Raw genomic sequence first — 23,167 nt, 5'->3', positions numbered from 1 at the left:
GTAGTACACTGATTAATATTTTGAAACTATTATCATGATTTATCATTTATTATCAAAGTAAAAGTTTTGGTTTCCAACAAATTTGCTAATCATTTTCTTGTTTCCCTGAATAAATTATCCATAATATAACATTGGAGAAATAAAGAAGCAAGTGATATTTCTGGAAGTATTTAATCACTAGGGTACAATCAGAGAGCAGCAGAATTTCTTTCCACATTTATTATTTAGTCAGTAGAAAAAATAAACAATAAGAATTTTAAGCTCAAAAGTTGAACTTACCTATGCAGAGGGTCCCATCATTAGTGATAAACTTGTCTTGATTACTGCTGGATTTAAACCCAGAGGCACACATGCAGTAATAACTTCCCTCTGTGTTAGTGCAGTTAGCATTTTCACCACAGGACTGGGTTAAATTTCCACACTCATTATCATCTGTGGACATATCAATTTAAAACATCATTTTGCAAAATTTTCATGAATTTCTATTATGTTCTTATCAGTTTAGAATTTTGACTATTAACTAGTTTAAGATAATGTAGGTATTAAAATTTTTATCTTTTTTGCATGGTCTATGATGTGAAATCTATGCAGTTGCAAAGAAAACCAGGATATCTTAATAGGAAATGCCTATGCATAGGTACTGAATTTATATTATAATATATGTATGTTAAATTATGAGTTTATAATTTGCTTTACAACCATTCAAAGCATATCACAGGTAAAAATTACAAATTGAAATGCTCTTATTATATTATAGTTATTTTTATTATTGTTTCCTGGGAAAAGTTTGCATTACTGGGTCTATCTTTATATATGATTATGAATCTGGGGATTTCCTTCCTTAATTCCTTTTCCTTTTTTCCTTCCTTCTTCTTTCCTTCCTTTCTTTCTACCTTCCTTCCTTCTTTTCTTCCTTCCTTCTTTTCTTTCTGTCTTCCTTCTTCGTATATACACACAGGCACAAAAACACTGAGGAATTGTATCGATGCCCATACTATGGTATTCTTATAGTATATCAGAATAGGTATGTTAAATATCCTTTTTACAAATCAGACAACACTGCTTATTATCCATCAAATAAGTCAATTAGTTTGTAAGTTACACTAAGTAAATATGTAGTCTAGAGAGAAAGAATATTTCTGGGAGGCATGAGACTCTGTGGTGGGTTGAATTGTGGGCTCAAAAAGTTATGTTCAAATAATAATTTCATGAAGGTTTTTGTTTTTCTTTTGTCAGTCTTTTTTCTTTTGTTGGGCTTGAACTCTGGGCCTGGGTGCTGTCCCTCAGCTCTTCAGCTCAAAGGCTAGAGCTGTACCACTTGAGCCACAGTACCACTTCTGGCTTTTTCTGTTTATGTGGTGCTGAGGAATCAAACTCAGGGCCTCATGCATGTGAGGCAAGCACTCTACCACTGAGCCACCTTCCCAGCTCTCCATGGATTTTTACAATGTGACTTTATTTGGAAAGATCTTTGTAGATGCAATGCAGTTATAATTACATTATACTAAGTTACGTGTGTCCTGATCCACTGACTGGTGACTACATAAAATAATGGAAACTGAGAATAGAGGGAGAGGAAAGGTGTTATGAAGGGAAGTAGAGACTAAAATGATGCTGTTGCCACCATATGAATGCCAAGTAGAGCTCATAATGCCTACCAAGCTAGAGAGAGGCCAGGACAAATGTTCTCTGACTGAAACATGGCCCTTTCTAATCCCTTAATTCCAGATTTCCACCCTACAGAGCTGTGGGTGAGAAAACATTATGTCTTTATAAGCCACCAAATTATTGCTTGTTTGCTTTGGAAGCACTGGGAAATTAAGAAGACTCACACTGAACAATATAGGACAGATAATTTACTAGTAAGTTACAGAGAAAAAGAACTAAATGAAAAAAGAGAAACGTACATACATAGGATGGTTGAGGCTTTTCTGATCATATAGAAAACCTAATTGGAGAGTGTCAAGAGAAACAATCATAAAATAACTGTTAAAATAGGTTAGTTTGGAAAATGCCTTGAATATTAGGAAGGTTTCTTTTTTTTTTTTGGTGTGGTATTAGACTTTTCTCCCTTGACATAGCTACCTTACTGTCATGTTGAGTTGAAATTCCTAACACCTGTGAAGAAATTCTAGTCCCTAGCCTCTGGCCTGGTTTATCCTTTGGTAAATAGAAAGGCTGAGCAATATGAAAAGAGCCCTGAAATTCTTCTCCCAAAAGGGCAACAACTTTCGACAAATAAGAAAAAAAGGATGAGCTCTCAAAAGCTGTACAATATAGGCAATATAGGTAGATAAGTGGAAAGTTTGACATAGCAAGATGTCAAAATCTAGAAGGTTGCAGTGCATGGAATACACTTTAAAGTATCGGCATTATTACAAAACAGTATTTAAAACATTGTGCTCAACTAGCATTTGACATTGCATTTGTATCTCCTCCATTTCATTTCATAGCATTTTGGAGAAACAGAGGAGTTTCTAAAAATAACAATAAAGTAAGATAAATTGTGAATAGTCTTATTAAAAATTGCTGGAAACATTGTAACAATAAGATGTACAAGTAGTATGTTGAAAATGAACTTTACAACTTTGGGGGAGGTGGGAGAGGGGAGCAAGGAGTTGGGGAGGTGGGGAGGAAGGGGTGGAAGGGGAAAAATAAAGGAGGGTGTAACAATGCTCAATAGGAAATAAACTCATTACCTTTCTCATGGAACTGTAACCCCTCTGTACAGTATTTTACAATATAAAATATATATTAGGAAAAATTGCTGAAGAATTAATACTTGAATATCTACTACAGACCTACTAAATTTATATCATTGAATAGATAATATTACATACTATCTATTCCATATAAATAATTATGCAATACTATATGGCTCTATAAACATACATACTCAGAAAGCAAGAGTATAGATGTCCATGAATGCATATAATAAGAATTAAATGAGTTTATTAAAATTAATGAAGAGTGCTCATAAATTGAACATAAGCCCCTAAATCAGGTAAAAGAAAATATTTCACCCACATTGGGTTTGATTTAATCATTTAGTTGCTCAAATATTTATAGAGTTTCTCAGTTCCCAAATGTGAACATCTACACTGGGAAATAAGTAAAAATTCATCAAAAAGTCAAGATCTATGCCCTCTTGTCAGAGTTCACATTCTAAAGGCAACTTAACATGCAGCACATAATTGAGTTTTTATTAAAATAAAAGTTTTCATTTATATTTCTAAATTTGGCTCCCTCCACAGAATACGGGGAGAAGTTTCCATTAAACTTTAAAAGAAACTCTGTTCTCAGATCAGTATTGGTAATTCAGAAAACGATGAGACCTTTCTCCCTTGTGGAAGATTGCTATAAAACTGATTTGCAAAGATGGAAAGGACTCACTACATTTGTGGTATTGGTCAGAGTTCATGAAAATGAACCAGTAACATCACCTGTTTCAAAAAATAAGTTAATATAGCAATATGTTAAGTAACTCCAGTATAATTTTATTACTCTTGGGGAACATGTAAACAGGTAAAAAATCAAAACAAAACAAAAAACAGTTGACACTGGTTTTTCTGTTTTTGTCCATACTATGTGGATTTTGGCATCTGACCTTATCAAAAATTTGGAAATAAAACTATTTCCTATTATCCCAATATGCCAGATTAGGTATATTATATTATAGACACATTCCCTCATGGCCCTACTCAAATTTTGTTCAATAAAATACCTCTTATCTAAAAGTAACCTCTCCTCTTCCCTAAAGATAAGGAAGTTAGGTACAAAATTATTTTGTGAAGTAATATATAAATATGAACTACTTAAATAGCTTTAAACTTTCCAATAGACACCTTCATAGTAACCAATCTTCAAGGAGAAATTTCCTTTAGAAGAGCATATTATAGAGAAATAAAAATATTTGTGCTGTCCTTTTGAATATTCAAGTCAAATTTATAACTCATACTTTCCACTCATCTAAACTTTGCATTTAATTTTTCCTTGGGGTTTATGAAATATATATGTAAATGATGATGCTCCTTGAAAAATACCATATAATATAAATTGGAGATAAATTGAAAAATGTTATAAAAACTGTTTTTGTTTTGTTTGATAGATAATGATATTTTAATAAATAGAGTCCACTATTTCTTTTTTTGGTTAAGTATAAAATGTGTTTTATTTGGGAAGTAATTATTATGTTTTATTGTCAAGGTAACGTACACAGGGGTTACAGTTACATAAGTAAGATAATAAGTACATTTCCTGTTGAACTTGTTACCCCCTCCCTCGTTTTTCACCTACTTTCCCTCAATCCCAATCCCCCTCCCCAAGTTGTACAACATATCATTTTGTGAGTATCGCTCTTGCATTGGTTCCCCCCTTGTCCTTTGTCTCACCATTCTGTTTTTCCCCTTCCCTTCCCTAATTCAGATAAAGTATATACAATACCTAGAAACCAAAATCAAATACAATGACAACCGGGGATAAACCATAGGAGGAAGAACACACAAAAGAAACAAGAAACCCAGAGTACATTAAAAACAACAAGAAGCAGGGCGCTGGCGGCTCATGTATTTCTATCTACTCAGGAAGCTGAGATCTCAGCATGGCAGTTCGAAGCCAGCCTGGGCAGAAAAGTTTGTGAGACAATTATCTCCAACTAAACACCAGAAAACTGGAAGTGGCATTATGGCTTAAGTGGTAGAGCATTCATCTTAGGTGAAGAGCTGAGGGACAATGCACAGGCCCAGAGTTCAAGCCCCATGACTGACAAACAACAAACAAAAGCTGTTAATATGTAGAAATATTTGGCATTCTCCCAAATTTCTTGCTTCTTCTTTAGCGTGCTGAATTGAGCATGACAGGAACACAGACGTGCATTTGGTCCCGGTTTTGTGGGATCTATGGTTATTGGTAAAGGTACACAATGGCACACATGATTAGAAAATAGGACATCTACTACATAAAGGTGGTCTCAAGTAATAGAGTGGCAACTCATACAAAGGAATTGGTCCTCTGCTTGGTTGTAGGATAAGAAGGTGAAGATTATTTGCAGAGAAGACTTCAAAGAGAAAGTAAAGTTTGGGCTCAGTGTAAATAGGAATTGAGGCATAGAAAATGGGCCCCAATAACACTTTTAGGCAAGGGAAAGAACATACACAAATGGAAGCAGCTCTCTCCAAAAAATAATCATATTATTTAAGCGCTAGGATGAAGGTAGAGACTGCAGGGCAAGAGGCTGTATATGTAGCCATGGTCAAATCAGTGAACCGATGCCAAGAATTTGGAACTATAGTTAATAGGTCAAGGGTAACTATCAATACATTTTATCTAGCAGAAAAATAGGATTAGATTTGCATTTCAAAACTTCTTTTGAATCCTAGATAAGATTTGGGTTGATGTGATAGAACATTATTGGACTTGAAGTAGCCAAAGCAGAATCAAGAAGAAATAAATAGGCTATACTTCACAGATATTTAGATTTAGCAAACTGGGTAAGAGAAATACAGCAAGCTGGGTAAGAGAAAATATCCTAAAAGTTGAAACATGTGCCATCTGGCTGATGGCTAAATGCTGATGATAGATATATGTCTATTTAAAATTTCCATTATAAAATAACTTCTGAAATTTCACTGTGTCTTGGAGATTAATTTGGACATTTAAATTGGTTGGAGAAGAACAAAAATAGTTTCAGTTTCTGACATGGCAAGATTTAGTGGAAAATTAACCCAGTTACCAGGAGTGAAGAAGTCAACAAGGAGTTTTATATGGGTTGACAGTGAGTTCATTTTTGCAAAGAGTAAGGCACCTCAATTGATGTAGGAAGAGCTATTGCTTGATACATTGTTACTCCCCCTCCTTCCCTTTCAGAGGATATCAGATTCCAGAACAATGTACTCCTCGGGCTCCCTTGCAATTGGGCAAGCCAGCTCCTTCTCTGTACCTTTGTCTTTGCATGGACCAACACTCAGGCTCCTTCTAATTCTTGTTTCAATACCAGTTTAAATAAATGGAGCTCTACCTATTACTGTATCTTGTTTTGGCTTTCTGTTTTGTGGTTGTTATTGTTCATACAGTGTTTTTTGCTGGTTTACTTTTTTCTCACTAAATAATGATAAAGTTCATAGAAATAAAGCTATGATATGAGACCAGAGAGAAAGGAAAAAAGAAGACCTTTCAAATATATTTTTGCTTTCCACATTAACCGGGAGAATGCTTAGAGTTCCACATACTTTAGCCCAACACAAGGGGAGGGTTTAAAATAATAAATGCATAGATGTGAAATTTCCTCTTCTCAATATATTCTGTGCAGAGTGCTCTTGTGACAGTTACTCATTATCTTGCATTTATATTAATAATTGGATCAGTAAATTTACACCCAACAATCTGAAAGAAGAGGGAACATATTTTCAAGTGCTTTGCTATATAGCACATTTTACTTAATCATTTCAATAACAAAATAATTGAGAGTGTCTCTATTTTTCTTATGCCTAATCGTCATCTGAGAGGGGTAGATACATAATGTCTTGGACCAGTGCTTATATGTAGACTTCCTTCCTGGTTCTAAAGAAAAAGTTATATTTTTTAACATTGCTGAATGAGGTATACTTTGTCCATTGTATTTAAGAGATAAATAATATTCATCTAATTATCCAATTTGAAGAGAAATATTAGGTATCCTAATGTTTGGCAACAAACCAGTAAGATTGCATTACTTTCTGGGCACAACAAAGCACAATTTATTAGTTTTGTAAGACATTTTGAGTATTCAAAAATCTGATCATGATTTTAATTTGTATTCGAATTTCCAAATCTATTGAATGAAGATAAGGGAAAATAATTTACAAGGTGAAAATATTCTATTCTCTTTCTCTCACTGCAATATTATTGGCTAGGCTAAAATTGATGATAAAAACTTGAAACCTACCGAAGTTGAACGGCAACATCATCCTGGTACATATTTCCCCTCCAGACATGATTGCAAGTGTTGCTCTGTAAATTTGAACGCTAAAATGACTATACCATTATGCGAGTCCCTGTGAAACAGGCCCTCTGTGTCAAAAGTGGAGCAACACAGAAAACTTTTTTTTTTTTTTTTCATGCTCAATTCAGACTGCTAGGCTCATTTGTTTGTAGTAGCATTGGAAACTTTCTTCTGTTATCCAGTACTCTAATGAGCTTAGAAAAGTCATCATGATCTTATATTTGTACTTTCTATGGTTTGTATCTCTGGTGAATACCAAGGCAAATATAAAGGTATGGAAGTTAATGGGAAAGAAAGGTCAGCAGAAGGGACAGAAAAATAAGAGAACTACAATGAAGCTGGAATGTGTCAAGTACTAGAGTTATTGTTCCCACACAAGAACTAATGTCATTACTATCCTCTATAAAAGACAAAGAAGGGACAGAAGGAGGACAGAATTCTATCTTTCTTTTTTATGTGGAACTTTTTTGTTCATGAATTTTTAAGTGCAAGAGAAAATGCAAGTATGATGCACTTATAAACACATTCTCCACCTGTATGTAGTCACACGTGTAGAATTGATGAACAAGGAAGATGAAAGAATAAATCCAATTCTAAAGATAAAAGTGCATTCCACCTTTATATTGTAGATTATAAAGTGCACATCGTAAATCATGTTTCCTTGACCATAGATGTAACCGGTCCTGAGATTCAGTAAACAATAAGTTAGACCAACCAAGGGAAAGCTACTACAGTTTTCAAGGTAAAGGAAATGCCCTCTACACAAGTAAAAAAGTGTTTATAATAGAGATTTACTGTTATTTTTAAGCTTTTTAAAAAGTGAAAATGTAATTTTTAAGCTATTTGAAAAAGCAAGTATTATTTCAAGATTTTTTGAAAGGAAAAATATGACTTTGATGATGGATCAGGTTTTGAAAAGGATTTCTGACTAGGACAAAGCAAACAATTCATGCACAGAATGATTGCTGCTGCTGTTTTTGCAAATACTTGTTCTCTGAGGGAAATGTAGCACTCGAGAAAATGTTTCCATTGTATACTGATTTATTATTTCTGATCTTCTCTTTGTCAAGACTATTAATACATACAGATTATAAAAATAAGCAAACTGGATACAAGTGGAGGAGGCAAATAAAAGGGAAAAAGTCTTATTTTCTTATATACTAGAAACAACTTCTCTTACTCATTGAATGCAGATACTAGGACAAAATCCTAATACATTTATTTCAAGCTATCAATGATTCTGAAAATTTTCTTGTTCCTTTGGACCTATCAAAAGTAATATTTAAGATGAATAGTGCTCTTAGAGTCTCTCTGTATTTCAGTGGCGGTTATAATGTTGCATTTGAAAAACTAGCTTTATTGACTTTTTTTTAATCATTGAAGTGATACATATATAATAAGGAAAATCAAATCATTGATAGAGGTATCTGATAAAATTTCAATTGCAGAAATATTGCTAGTTCATATGGGAAAAAGAGTAGTTATCAGAATCTCATTAGCAGGATCCAAAGACAGTGGAATAACTTGTGGTGTAAGTTTCTGAGATAAAATGTCTATGTCCCACTCATTCTTTCTTCAGCTCAAGTAAATTTGTAGAAATACACAGACTCCAAGTCAATCACTCATGAGCAGTATTAGAGAACTGTTCAAGATAGAATTCTACCTAAGTAACAATGACTTCATAAGCCAGATATCTTTAGAGAAAATTAGAAAAAGTTTGAACTATGAGCACTGAGACCTACATATATGCATTAGAGTGAACGATGACTATGCAATTATAAACATGCTGTGTAGTCATCCCTGCGTGTAAGAGGGGATTGCTTCAAAATCACCTGTAGCTGCCTCAAACTGGAAAGTACTGAACACTGTATACATATACTCTGGTTTGTTCTATGCATATATATCTAAGATAAAGGTATGCTATATCTATGATATGGTGACATGATAGGAGCAGTTACTAAGCATCAAATAAGACTATTGCAATAATGTAGTTGTGGAGTTATCTGAAGGTCTCTTAACATATTTAATTATACCTTACCAATCTTATCATAAAAAATACTTTATGAACATTGAATTTTTCATGAGTACCTACATCTTTCTGGATCCTCTTTGGCATAGCTCAGTTTCCAAAATCTTATGTCATCAAATATATGTGTTTTAGACCGACATTGACACTGTAGAAAATTAGATTTGGATCTTGAATTCCTAATCAAAACCCCCAAACATAATTTTAAGGCATTAGAGAAACCCCACTGCTTTATAGGGCTTATTACCAACATGTGGGCATCTCTTCAATTCTTAGAAGAGTTATTCATTTAAAACACTGTTGTTGCTCAATGGTAACAACAGTGTGAGTAATTTATAACTACTTAAAGTGGAAATTCTTCTGAGTGTAATCAGGTATCAGATGATCAGCCCTAAAATAATTACCTAGAAGATCAGTTAGAAATTGCATTCCTCTAAAAGTCTTTAGCCTTTTACAATTGGTTGGGGATGGTAAAGATGGTTTAACTAATAGTACAGACCTGGAAAAAAGGCATGATGCCTTATTTTCTGAACCACTGACCTGACAGAACATGGGATTATAGAACTCATTATGTAACATCAAATAAGAACATTTATGTGCAAAGGAGACTGATCAAAAAACTTGGTTCTGCTTGAAAATGAATGTTCAAGATCTGAGTGATTCTGATATTACATAAAATGTACATCTCTTTATCGCTGTGTTGCTTTTCTAGCTTAGAATATACAGTTACTACACAGTATATCCAGTATCAGTCTTTTATGACAAGCCACTGAAGTCTCAAAGGTATTTCATTTTTATTTCCTCCACTGTTTTTGATCAAAGCAGATCTTATGCCTACACCATAACCTTATAGTTAAGAACTTTACATCCCCATCCATGATGCAAAAGAAAGGTAAAGAGCCAGGAAATTGCAGGCAGTTTTTATTAGGCTGTGTTCCTAGTGTCTACTTAAAAATGTTTTTATATTTATTTTTTCCCCTATTAGCAATGTCATTCTAAAACATAATAAAATTCTTCCATATAAATTCTTTCATTCGACAATACTTCATCCATCAAAGTAAAATAGTTTTTTGTAGTAGACTCATTGCAGATTGGCATACCACGATGACATATGCACGTTCTCATCCCTCTTATCTTCACACTGAGCAAAGATGACAGTCAATTTATTAGTTGAGATACTGCTAAGCTCACAAAATAAAGGAGTGTTTTCTGTTCCTATAATGTTTCCTGTCATGGAATCTAAGTTGGTTCTTTCAAATTCCTTTTTAAAGATGGATTGTGATGGAGTTAGTTATGCTGTGCATAGTTGTTGTCCAAATGGACACTTCTTGGCTCTGATTAATGACTTGCTGTAGATATTTTGGAGGAAGGAGACATATCATCAGAATGCAGCTCTGATGATTCGTATAATAAAAACTATGTGAACTTTAAATTAGGAAAATTAACCCCAGTCTTAGATTTATTTACAGTTGATTATTCCTTATTTTAAGCAAGTCACTTAATTCTATCATGTGTGTGCTTTTCCTCACAAATAAAATTCTCATATTAACACTGAAACTTTACTTTGTGCAGAATTACTTCCAGCAATAAATGAGATAGTCCCTGTAAATGGACTTGAATAAGCAAAACTGATTCCTTTGCGTTTCTAGTATTAAAAATACAAAATTGCTTAATTCATAATGTAGAAATATATTCCTCATTTATGATTATCTGGTCCAGATTTCCTGTAAGATGCATATATACATTTTGGGACATTCTTTTTTAATTTAAAAGATAAGATTATATATGACTTAAAATGTTTGAGGAACAACCACCTTTAGATGACTAAATAAAGCTACAGTCTGTACAATGATTTTGTATGAGGATAAAATTTAGTTGAATAATTAGCCCATCATTTCATTTTTATACACTTTTTATTGTAAAAATACTGTACAGAGGGGTTACAGTTACATGAGCAAGGTAATGAGTACATTTCCTATCAAGCATTGTTACCTCCTCCTTTGGTTTTCCCCTACCATCTCTTCCCTCCCACCTCCACAACAACACTCCCCCCCACCTAAATTGTAAAGTTCATTTTTCAACATAGTGTCTTGTGCATTTCATTGTTACAATGGGTCAACCTGTATCCCTATTTAAGCATTTTGTTTTTTCCCTTCCCTTTCCCAAGTTAGAGAAGTGTATATACAGGATGCAGGGCACCAACAACAAATACAGTGAAAACAGGGGTTATACAATGGGGGAGGAATATACAAAAAAAAAACAAAAAATATGCGAGGAAAACAAGTATTTGGAGCACTATGTTTTGATAGTGAGAATTATTGGAGATTGTTTGCCAAGTAATCAAATTTAGTTTGAGAAAAACATGGTGGAAAATATTTATTTCACAAGTCACTGATTTTGCAGCAAACAATAAAATTATTTAGCAGAAACAGAACTTAACCAGAAACTTCTTTTAAATAACTTATTTTAAAGGTTTCCAACTATTGGAAAGAATGAGAGATTCTTACTTTTAGTAAGAAATTATTTATATGCATGAGTTATATGTTAGGTAAAAAGACCAACTATTGGAAAGAATGTGAGAATCTTACTTTTAGTAAGAAATTATTTATATGTATGAGTTAGATATTAGGTTAAATTAGCTATCACTTAAAGATTATAAAAAATAAATCTTTGAAATAATACTGTCCTCATTTTATAGATGGCAATCCTACAAGCACAGAGTTGTTAAACAGTTCATACAAGGACATGATATTAGTGTGTCAGAGCTGACTTCCAAATCTAGACGTTGTGCTCACACTAAAAAAAATTAGTGAAGATTTACATAATCTCAAATCATCATGGCATCAAAAGAATTATTTTAAGGTTTATGTTTTTTATTTAAATTTTAATTTTGTTGTCAAGGTGTTGTACATAGGGATTACAGTTACATAAGTAAGGAAGTGAGTACATTTCTTGTTGACCTTGATCCCCCTCCCTCATTTTTCAGATCATTAAACAAAATCAAATCAAGCAAGTGAGCAAACTAAAACAATAGCTGTTGCTTGGAGTTTTGGTTGAGGAGCTGCCATAAAGAATAAAGTTTGTTCCTGACTTTTTTTCCTCACCTGAATAAAATGGAAGTAAGGATGCCTGTTGTAGGATTATTTTTAAGGATTAAGGACAACTAAGCAAAATTTAATGGTTTAGGGCTGCAATACTAGCTATTTGGATGGAGAAGATTGGAGGATCTTGGTTTGGGGCCAACCCCAGCATAAAAGTTCACAATATTCCATCTGCACCAATGGCTGGGCATGGTGGTTAATACCTGTTATCCCAGATACAAACAAGGTGCAATGGCGGAGTGCGGTGGGTCTTCTTCATCATCCACACTGATCAAAAGAAGGAAAAATAGCAGCCATGTTGGTCTAGGCATTAAAAATAATTGAGACCCCCTTCCTTGACAATCATCAATGAAGAAATAGCTTGGGGGCATGGCTCAAGTGGTAGAGCATGTGACAAGTAAAGCAAGAAGCCCTGAGTTCAGTCTCCAGTACTGACAATAAAATAGATAAACTAATAAAATAAAATAAAAGGAAGTGTTAACTATTTTCATCTACTACAAGCCATATTATAGATTACAGATGCAAACAGTATGGGGTTGGTTACACACTGATTACAATATGATTACAGATGTACAAACAGTACGGGGTGTGAAGTGTGCCGATGCACACTAACGTAAATAATAGTGTGGAGAAATTAATTGTCAATTTTAGCTCACAATTATGTATGTGTGGATCCTACTTCTGCATATGTAAGGTGTGTATTTATTATCATCCTATATGATAATACTGAAAAGCTCTGACTGGACTTTATGCCACTATAAATACTTAGCACTCAATATTTATAAGAGTATCTTCACTAAGCTCAAAAGCTTACACATGCTGCAGAACTCTAAGATTAAGATGAATAGATCACATAATTGCTATTGATTCATGACATTTCTAGTATATATTTAGAATTTATGGAAATTGCAAATAGCAGGGAAAAAAATAAAATCCCAAACTCAAGGAGGATCCTTCATAAAAGAAAGCCAGAGGAAATAGTATTTTTGTTGTGCTTGTTTTTGTATTTGTGCCATACTGGTGCTTGAACTCAGCATCACACTCTTGTTTGGCTCTTTCAAGGCTGGCACTGTACTACTTCAACCACACCACCACTTCTAGTTTTTTGTTGGTTAATTGGAGATAAGGATCTCATGGATTTATCTGCCAGGGCTGGTTTCAAACAAATAACATCTCGTCTCAGACTCTGTAGTAGCTAGGATTACAGGGAGTCAATAGCTTTATTCCTGTAACAACCTATATGATTTCACTGCTGTCTACATTTACCACTAATACACTGACATGCCTTTACTGAACTACAAAGGGAACATGGTGAGAATTCAATTTATTGTTTGACAGATGTGGAAAACAGTACATGCATGTAATTTCCTTATTGGTAAAGGCTGAGTCAAATCTCTGCAATTCTGCTTTCTGATGGGGCAATGTTCAATTTCGTGATTAATTTCTCCAGTCTCAAGACCTTTCACATGATTTCTAAGCCAACAGACATGTGTGTAAGGTTCTGGGCAAATGTATTTTGTACTACAGCAGAACTCCATCTGGTGTAGCTGCTTGCCCCAGTCCTCCCGCAAAGCGTGGGAAGTTTGAGTGAGGGTAAGATTACCCCTGCTTGCAGCAGGTGCAGCCCTCTCACTCAGCTAGGAACATCTGACTGGATTCAACTGCAGAGCACATATTTCTGTAGTTTTAAGGGAAGCCAGACAGGTGGTACCCTTAGGTTTTAGCATTTGCATTTTTCTTTCAAATATCACATTTGCTCTGCTTCATTCTCTGTTTTCCTTCCCAATTTAGTCTCCCCCCGTTAGGAGCTAGCCTCAATATATTAAAAATAGATTCATATTTTTATAAATTATATTAACTATAAGGAGCTGTACGAAGGAGCTATCATTCAACACATCAGTTTAAAAAATATAATGTATCTTTATAGATATTACCCCTTTCATTATTCTCCCTCATTCCTCCCAACTCATCCCCTCAAAATTGCTTCTTAATTCTGGTTCATATTTTAGAGTTAAACAAGAAACTACTTTTACTGTCCAATTGCTGTTTCTTTTTCAATGTAATTTATTTTTGCTCTCTTTCCTTCCTTCCTTTCTTCCTTCCTTCCTTTCTTTCTTTCTTTCTTTCTTTCTTTCTTTCTTTCTTTCTTTCTTTCTTTCTTTCTTTCTTTCTTTCTTTCTTTCTTTCTTTCTTTCTTTCTTTCTTTCTTTCTTTCTTTCTGTTGGTTGTGGGGCCTGAACTCTGCACTGGGCGCTTTCCCTCAGCTCTTCAGCTCAAGGCTAGCACTCTACCACTTGAACCATGGAGCCACTTCCAGCTTTTTCTGCTTATGTGATGCTGAGGAATCGAACCTAGGGTCTCATGCATGTGAGGCAAGCACTCTACCACTGAGCTACCTTCCTAACCCCTTTTTGCTCTTTCTTACAGTGTAAATAACTCCTCTTGTCCTTATTATACAAATACATACATATCTACATATATATATGTATGTATATATACACATACATACTGGTAATGCAAATATGTATACACACAAGAACATCCATAGAGGGGCTGGGAAGGTGGCTCAGTGGTAGAGCACTTGTCTTGCATGCTTGAGGCCCTGGGTTCGATTCCCCAGCACGACATAAGCAAAAAGAAAAAAGCTGGAAGTGGCGCTGTGGCTCAGGTGGTAGAGCACTAGCCTTGAGCTGAAGAGCTGAAGGACAGTGCCCAGGCCCAGAGTTTAGGCCCACTACTGGACCCAAAAAAAAAAAAAAAAGAACATCCATGGATTGCATTCAATTCTGAGAAATTCTTAGTGACTATTTTGCTTATAAGTAAAATAATGCATTAAGGCTGGGTAAGATGGAACATGTGTACAAACTCAGCTACTCAGGAGATAAAGAGGCTTACAGTTTGAGACCAGTCTTGGCAAACAGTGATAACTATCTCAGTCAAGATCTTAGGAATAATGGTTCCCGCCTTTAACCCCAGGTATGGAGAGGACTATATATAGGCTGATGCTATTCAAGGCCAACTTTAGGCCCCTCTGTCCCAAACAATGAAACCCTATCTGAAAAATAACTAAAGCAAAATAGAGTTTTAAGCCCAACTCAAGTAGTAGAGCACTCATCTAGCAAGTGGTAGGAGGTCCTGAGATCAAACCCCAAACAGTACTGGCAAAATTGTACTTAGAAATTTTATCTGTAAGTACATGCTAAAAGTTATAGATTGTGAATGAGAATGTGGAACATACAGGCTCTTCCATGCTGTAAGGGGAAGCCAAATGTTTGAACCACATTGCTGAACATTCTGTCACTTTCTGATATAGTTTAATACATCTTTACACAATAAACAAACATTTATTCTTCCACTTGAGAAGAATATTAATACGTGGCCACACTAAGGCTTGCATATAAATCCTCATAGCAGATTTATTCATAATAAGCTAACAACAACCCCAGTGCATATCGAGTTAATGTGTAATTAGACTGAAAAGTATGGATAACAAAATAAAGAAATAAAATTCTGATTCTTCCAAATCACAAAAAGACGATGCTGACATTCTGTGTAATTGAAATAGACACAGGCTGATGACAATCAGTCAGTGGCCTCAGACCTCATTTGGGGGTTGTCTAAAACTGACTATAATAAATTTTATAGGCATCATTTGGGGTGATGAAAATGTTCCAGATGTTAATTATGGCATTGGTTAGATGTCTTTAAAGATGCACAAAGTATAAATTTAACATCGGTGAATATTGTTGTAGGGAAATTATACTTCAATAAACTATAAAGAGATATGTTTTTAATATACTATTTTTAAAATTTTATTTTAATTTCATTGTCAAGGTGATGTACATCTAATATACGATGAGTAGAAGAAAACAAGGTGGAATGACTTTATTCCTAGAAAGTAAGTTCACATTCATTTAGACCATGTGATGCTGGTGCAAAGAACTACAAAGAGCCAGATGGAACAAAATTACAGCCCAGAGTCAGACAAGTGTGCAGAGCTAACACAGGTATGCTCGGGAGAATTTCGGAGAATAGCTGCTGCTTTTCATCCGGCACTATGGGAACTTGGGCATAAACTTACACTTGTAAATAAAATTTATTGCCCAGGTCTCATACCACTTTTACTTGTAATTAATTGACAAGGTCCTTTCCAACACCATCAAAATAGTCAATGAACCCTAGCAGGTGTTTCTATAGAAATCACTAAGAAAGAAATTTAAATCCTGAGATAAGAAAATACATGTATTAAGTAAAGTATGTATCTGTACTTAAATTATTATTCACATTAATAGCACTCACAACAAATTTTGTAGTCACATAATATCTATAACCATTTCCCACTCTGCTCTCCTTATTTATCTTGAGCACATAAAAAAGGACCTATTAAATTATAATAAATTCTACTTGGCTTTTGAACCCAACTCAAAGTACTCAATAATTTCAGCATTCCAGATGTCTTTCAATTTAAGAGTAACTCATAATCATCTATATTTCTGAATTAGTCATCTTTGTGCCTATTGTTGTGTGTTCCAGATTTCTGGAGTTAAAGGTATTTCCTTGCCCTGTATAAAGAATTGGCATTGTCTGCACAGTGGTTGAAGCCTGTAATGCTAGCTTGGGAGGTAGAAGCCAGGGGATGGGTATTAAGTCTTCATATTAACTAAAGGCTGGATGTAGTAGCATGTGTGTTTGTTATACTCAATGAGAAGGTTTTCAGTAAGAAGGATGATTTCAGTCCAAGCTAGAGTGGGTATAAAGCAAGACCCTAACTTGAGAATAATCAATATATAAATGGGCTGGAGGAATGGACCAAGTGGTACAGTGCTTGTCTTGCAAGGCCTTAAGTTCAATTCTCAGCATAGTCTCTCTCTCTATACATAGAGTCTCTTTCTATGTAGCCTATAAATATATATATATATATATATACCTGCAAAATATATATAAAGTATATATATATACATATACAGGTTATATATAGTATATATAAACTATACTGTATATTATACCATACTATATATACACTATATAGACTAAAATATATGTAGAGAGACTATAAATACTCTATATAACTATAATATATGTAGAGAGACTAATATACTATATATAACATAATCTATATATTATAGTACATATATAGTTTGATACACTCTATACTATATGTAGTATAAACTATAGTCTATATACACTATATATAGTTTGTATATGTACAGTCTCTCTCTATAGTCTCTCTTTGTCAGGAAGTCTATATAATATATCTTATATATAATATATATTACTGATTGGCATATTGAACATTTTACACATAAGGTTGTTCTTGTTTTATACATATATAGATTCTGATGTACCTAACACTATAAAAATCAAATACTTTTTTTATTATTGTGAAAATACCATACAGAGGGGTTACAATTACATGGGCAAGATAATGAGTACATTTCTTATCAAGCATTGTTGCCTCCTCCTTTGTTTCCCCATACCATCACTTCCCCTCTCCACCCCCCACCCCCACATCCCCCTACTACCACCTCCCACCCTCCATCCCCCACCCCGCCAAAGTTGTAAAGTTCGTTTTTCGACATAGCGTCTTGTACATCTCATTGTTGTAATGGGTCCACCTGTATCCCTATTTAAACAGTTTGTTTTTTCCCTTCCCCTCCACAAATTATATCAACATCAAATACAGTGAAAGCAAGGCTTAGAAGAAGATCTTCACTAGCCATACAACGGACAAGGGTCTCATATCTAAAATATACTTGAATTCAAAAAATTAAATCCCCCAACAACAAATCCTCAAAGAAGCAATTGCTCAATAAATAAGTGGGCTAAAGACTTAAAAATCAAATACTTTATCTTTACCCACAAGACCATGGAAAATATGAAGTTACCCTTTCCAGGTAGATGAAGGGAATTTTCAGTGCTCCATTTCCCCTTGAGTAATTCCTCGGGCAATTGTTGCCAGATATTTGTTTCCTTACTATCCTCTTGTAGCAACTATCCTCTTCAACACATATAATAAACTTGATTCTCCAGGAAACTTCACCACATTTTATGAATATGAACAAAGAATAGCATATGTTGAGCATTTCTAATGCTGAATCTTTAAAGGGCTTTACAGACACTGTTTCAATGATCCTCCAAGAAAATTCATGTAGGTTACATTTTTTTAGTTCTGTTTCAACAGTTAGAAAATTTGAGACAATGAGGTGAACTTTCCAATTTTAAAAAGGTGGGGAATAACTAGAATACAAGTTAAGTCTCATGCCAAAAGTCTCTCTCTTTTTCTTCTCCATTTTAACAGCTGTAAATGTATAGATAATGTGAGGCCAATATTCCACATTTAACTATTCTAAACTTGTTAAGTATGTGTCATTAATGACTACTACCAGCAATTTTAGAATCTGTTACAAGTCAGACTTCACGAAAATAAATGGTCAATGTGTCCAAAAATCCACCATAGCCTTCAGGAGACCTTTCCTGTTATCTCTCTATTGTGTGTGGCCTTCCTAAGAAAGCAAATCTAGGGCTTTCATGGTCATATATAAATGGTTAACCCTATTTTATCCTTAAGAATAAATACTAAACAAAATGTAAATGCTTTTTTTTAATTTTTATTTTTTTTAGTGTGAAAATACTATACAGAGGGATTACAATTACATGGACAAGATAATGAGTACATTGCTAATCAAGCATTGTAGCCTCCTCCTTTGTTTCCCCTTCCCATCCCTTCCCATCCTCCCCCCGCCCCCAACACACAATATAAATGCTTTTATAGTACTTTTTAATTTTATTTTTATTATCATGGTGATGTACAGGGAGGGGGGGGAGGTTACAGTTAGATAAGTAAGGTAATAAGTACATTTCTTGTCAAACTTGTTACCCCTTCTCTCATTTTTCTCCTATTTTCCCTCTCCCCAACCCCCCACAAAGTTGTACAGATCATTTCCAACATATTGTTTGTATATCCTGCTGTTGCCTTGGTTTCTCCCCCGGCTTGTCCTGGCCTCACCATTCTGTTGTTCCCCTCCCTTCCCTTCCCTAATTCAAATAAATTATACTACTACTTTTTAAACTGCTTTGTTTTCAAAATTGACTTTCTGTATTGCATGAAGTTGAAAGCCCTTTATATCCAGTTTCAGCCTCATCCCTTTTTTCTCCCATTTCTGTAGCCAGTAGTTCAGACCAATTAAGTATTTGGAGATTTAAAAAAAAACTTCATGTTGCTCATTTTTAGGATTGCTAAATTTGTATTTTCTCTAAGCTATTATTTGCTCTTAGGCCTAGCTTTAATGTAGAAAACTAATACAGAAAAAAAAAAAAAAAAACGAATACAGAAAACTAATGTTTTAGGACATAGCTCATGTTTTATTTCCCAGCAGCCTTTTTGACTTCTGATTTGCACACACAGACATCTACACACACACATACACACACACACACACACACACACACACACACACACACACACACACACACACACACACACACCTATTTGTATAGCAGCAGTATTCCTTTCTCCCATGTGTTGTCTCTTAATTCTGAGATCCAAATTGTTTTAGTCACCTTTTTATTTTTTATTAGACCTTTCTAATGAAAAAAATCTTTTCTTCCTAGTGCTGAATACATTTCTAGTTAGGACTAGAAATATTATCGGTGGTAAAACCAAAACTAAAGTAATATTTTCTCCTATAAAATCTTATAAATTGAGGTCACTTGAGTTTTTCAGTGCAAAACAATGCTAAGCTCTATAATTAAGAGTTTTACTTAGTCTTCCTAAAAAAATAAAGAAATGACTTTTTATTGTTATTGTAAACATGATGTACAAAGAAGTTATAGTTATAAAAGTTTAGTAAAGAGTACATTTCTTTTTGGACAATGTTACTCCTTCCTTGTCTCCCAGATTTTCCTTCCTGTCCCCTTCTACAATTTGTATAGTTTATATTCGACATAGTGTCCAGTGAGTAACATTGCTGTATTTGTTCACCCTTTGTCCATCCATTTCTGTGCCTCCCCTAACAATCCTAAAGAGATAAAAATGAACAAACAGTACAAAAAGAAAAGAAAAATTCTGCAAAAAAGAAAAAAAAAACTCTTGTTTTCAGTTCTTGGAATTCAATTCAATAAACATTTTTTGTGTGATCAGATGCACATAGGCACAATGCCTGTCTGTTCCTCTTCTATGTAGAAAAAGAAAAATTTACAGCTGTATAGAAATTAAAACTTTATTAATAAAGTCAAAAAAAGAGAAGAAATCTTTGCCACTAGTTTACCACTGAGAGTACTGACTGTAGTCTAATTGAATTTATGAGCAGTTCTGAAGAAAGAGGTTGTTTCTTCACAGAATTACACAGCTGGAATAAACTAGAAAGGTCATATAGCTCATTTTTCATATTTAAATCATCTAAAATATAAGAAAGTTTGCAATGTAAAAATCTGCAGAATGTAGTTATGACAAGTCTTGTAATGCATTCTACGCTTAACACATTTGACCTTAAAAATATGTCTCCAAATGTAACCCAATGTTTTCTTTATACTTTGACCTTATGTCTTATTGTATGATTATTTTTGAAGCTCCAACACTGCAGGTTCATCCTTCTACATGTGAGCAAATACTACATACTCATGTAGTGTAGCCTTTTAATGGACTCTAAGTACTTTTTTTCTAATGTTAAATATGTATTTTCAAAAATCAAATCAATACTTGGTACAACTGGGACTTTTTTTTACAAGACATTAACTTTTCTATATAACAACTTTTGAATTTCCATTCCTCTCTCTAAGTAAGTACTTCCCCCAAATAGCCAAATTATAATGTAATTATATGAATAATTATGAATTATATGAATAAAATCAAATAAACATGAAATGCTCATAATAGTAGAGGTGAAAATAATATGTGAAATACCAGCTATTATGAAATCCATGAATTGATTATGTCTATTTTTTATTATGTACACTTATTAAATAACAGTATAAAAAGTAATACTCTACTTATTTTTAACCTGTAAAATCTTACAATAAAAGCATCTACCTTGCAGAACTGATGAGAGTTATATGAGCCAATTGCAAAAGCTATTGCACTGAAAATATCCTCAGTAAATACTAGCTGGCATTATTTGTAGTATTTGTTGTAGTATTGATGTTTTTTTATATATGACCACGTTGTGTCATATTAATTCTAATCACAAATAACTCTACTTCATATTTTAGTTTTCTTCTTTTTTTCAGAAGAGGCTGCAAAGAATATTAAATATATCTATCTTATGCATTGAGTAATTATTAATGTAAAACTAAAAGTAAATACAATTTTAATGATTTAAATTATTAAATACTCTTTTCTGTTTCTTAATGTCCTTGATATAATTACAGGATACTTTGCTTTGTAAATTTTCACTTTATGTTCAGTATTTATGGTGATTCATTTTCAGGCCCAATATTTATCTCTTTTCATAGTCTCCTTTCTAATCTGCCTCATAGCCAGTTGTGAGTCCTACCATTTAGATCTTTTGAAAAATATGATGAAAAAAATTTCTTTGAGCCCTACATATATTTTCACTTATGTATTTTAATTAAATATTATTTATGAATTTTTGCTTATTCTTTATAGAATTAGTATGGAGCTAATAGAAATACAGACAGGAAATTTTGACCTTTAAAGCTTGTAGATAGTGTGCTATGGTGATAAATCAAAACCTGACCAGGCACTGGTAGCTGCTACCTAAGTCCTAGCTCACTCAGGTGGCTGTGATCTGAGGAACATGGTTCAAAGCCAGCTCAGGCAGGAAGATTCCTGATACTCTTTTCTCCAATCAGTTAAAAGCCGGAAGTGGAAAGAGGTAGAACACTAGCATTGAGCAGAAAAGTTCAAGGATAGGCCCCAGGTGTAGACTTCAAGCCTTGAGACAAGCACTAAAAGAAAGAAAACCAAAACAAAAGCCCCACATCATGCTTGACAAGCAAATGGGAACAGGAAGCTACAAAAAGAAAGAAGTAAAAAGAAAGAAGAAGTAAACAGGGTGGGGATCTAAGGCTGGGAAAGTAATCTTTGGCACCACAACCTTACAGGAAATAGAAAGAAGACCACTAATCAGAGAGCCATCCAATCCTCACATTTAACCAAAGGCCAACGCTCTGTAATGCAGACCAAGAAAGGTTGCCAAAAAGGCAGACTTGGCTCAACTCTGGACTGTCTCATGGCATGGCTGTAGCAAGTCCTCTGTTTCTCTATTATTTGTTTCCTCATAAACTTTCCTAACAGTTTTACTTATGCTGCACATGTTGCCTGAATTATTCTATTGTCAAATACAAGAATCGAGGTTATTTAGCTGTCCTAAATTTTCTGGTAATATTTGTTGTGTTGGCTGGACAGTCAGGGATTAAGTAGGACGTTTTCTGATTTAGACTCCTCAAATGGTTACAGAATTATGAATATAAGTTTTATCCCATTCTCCAAAACAGTTTCCAAAAAACCCCATTCTAAAAATACAGGTGCTGTTTTTGATCAGTCCTTACAATCCCTTGCTTTAAAATTCTTCTTCCAAGACAATTCTCACCAATTTGGGAACTTACATTCAAGTCATACATGTGATCAATTGGGAACACAAAACTATAGGGAGTTAAATTATAGATCATGGAAAGTGCTTTTGGTTGTAAGTAACAGAAAGCCCATTTCAAAATGGCTTGACCCATGATAATTATTTCACAAAGTACCAGCTATAGCAGTAGGCAGTAGGGTACATGGTTTATTAATTTATCAGCATAACTAAGTAACTAAGGTAATTTCTTCTTTCTCCTCTGACATCTGCAGGGTTAATGGCATTCTCTTGGGCTAGCTGCCTTCCTGGTCATAAGATGACTTGTAATTGTTTTTAATTTCTGTTTTGACATATTGTCAAATATTAAGATAAAATAAAAAACTAGACTATCAAACAAATCTCTGAAAGACTTTTAAGGAATTTTTCAGATTTAATGGCTTCTCTGAATTGCTGAAAGTTAAGACTCATTCAGTGATAGGGTGGATATATGTATATATATTATATTTTTGCTTACATATGGAGTTATATT

General features: G+C 34.0%; 1 protein-coding gene across 1 annotated transcript in view; it reads right to left on the bottom strand.

Annotated features, from left to right (window-relative positions):
* Positions 1–23,167, bottom strand: part of Adgrl4 (adhesion G protein-coupled receptor L4) — a 108,596-nt gene that overhangs the window by 59,916 nt on the left and 25,513 nt on the right. The window contains exon 3 of the mRNA XM_042682767.1: positions 280–432. Coding sequence (XP_042538701.1) covers positions 280–432 — 153 coding nt within the window. The remainder of the gene's footprint in view (positions 1–279; positions 433–23,167) is intronic.

Source organism: Dipodomys spectabilis, unplaced genomic scaffold (genome assembly GCF_019054845.1).
Source record: "Dipodomys spectabilis isolate Male_0828 unplaced genomic scaffold, ASM1905484v1 ptg000002l, whole genome shotgun sequence".
NCBI lineage: Eukaryota > Metazoa > Chordata > Mammalia > Rodentia > Heteromyidae > Dipodomys > Dipodomys spectabilis.
The sequence above is the reverse complement of the archived record's forward strand: the minus strand, read 5'-3'. Positions and strand labels throughout refer to the sequence as shown.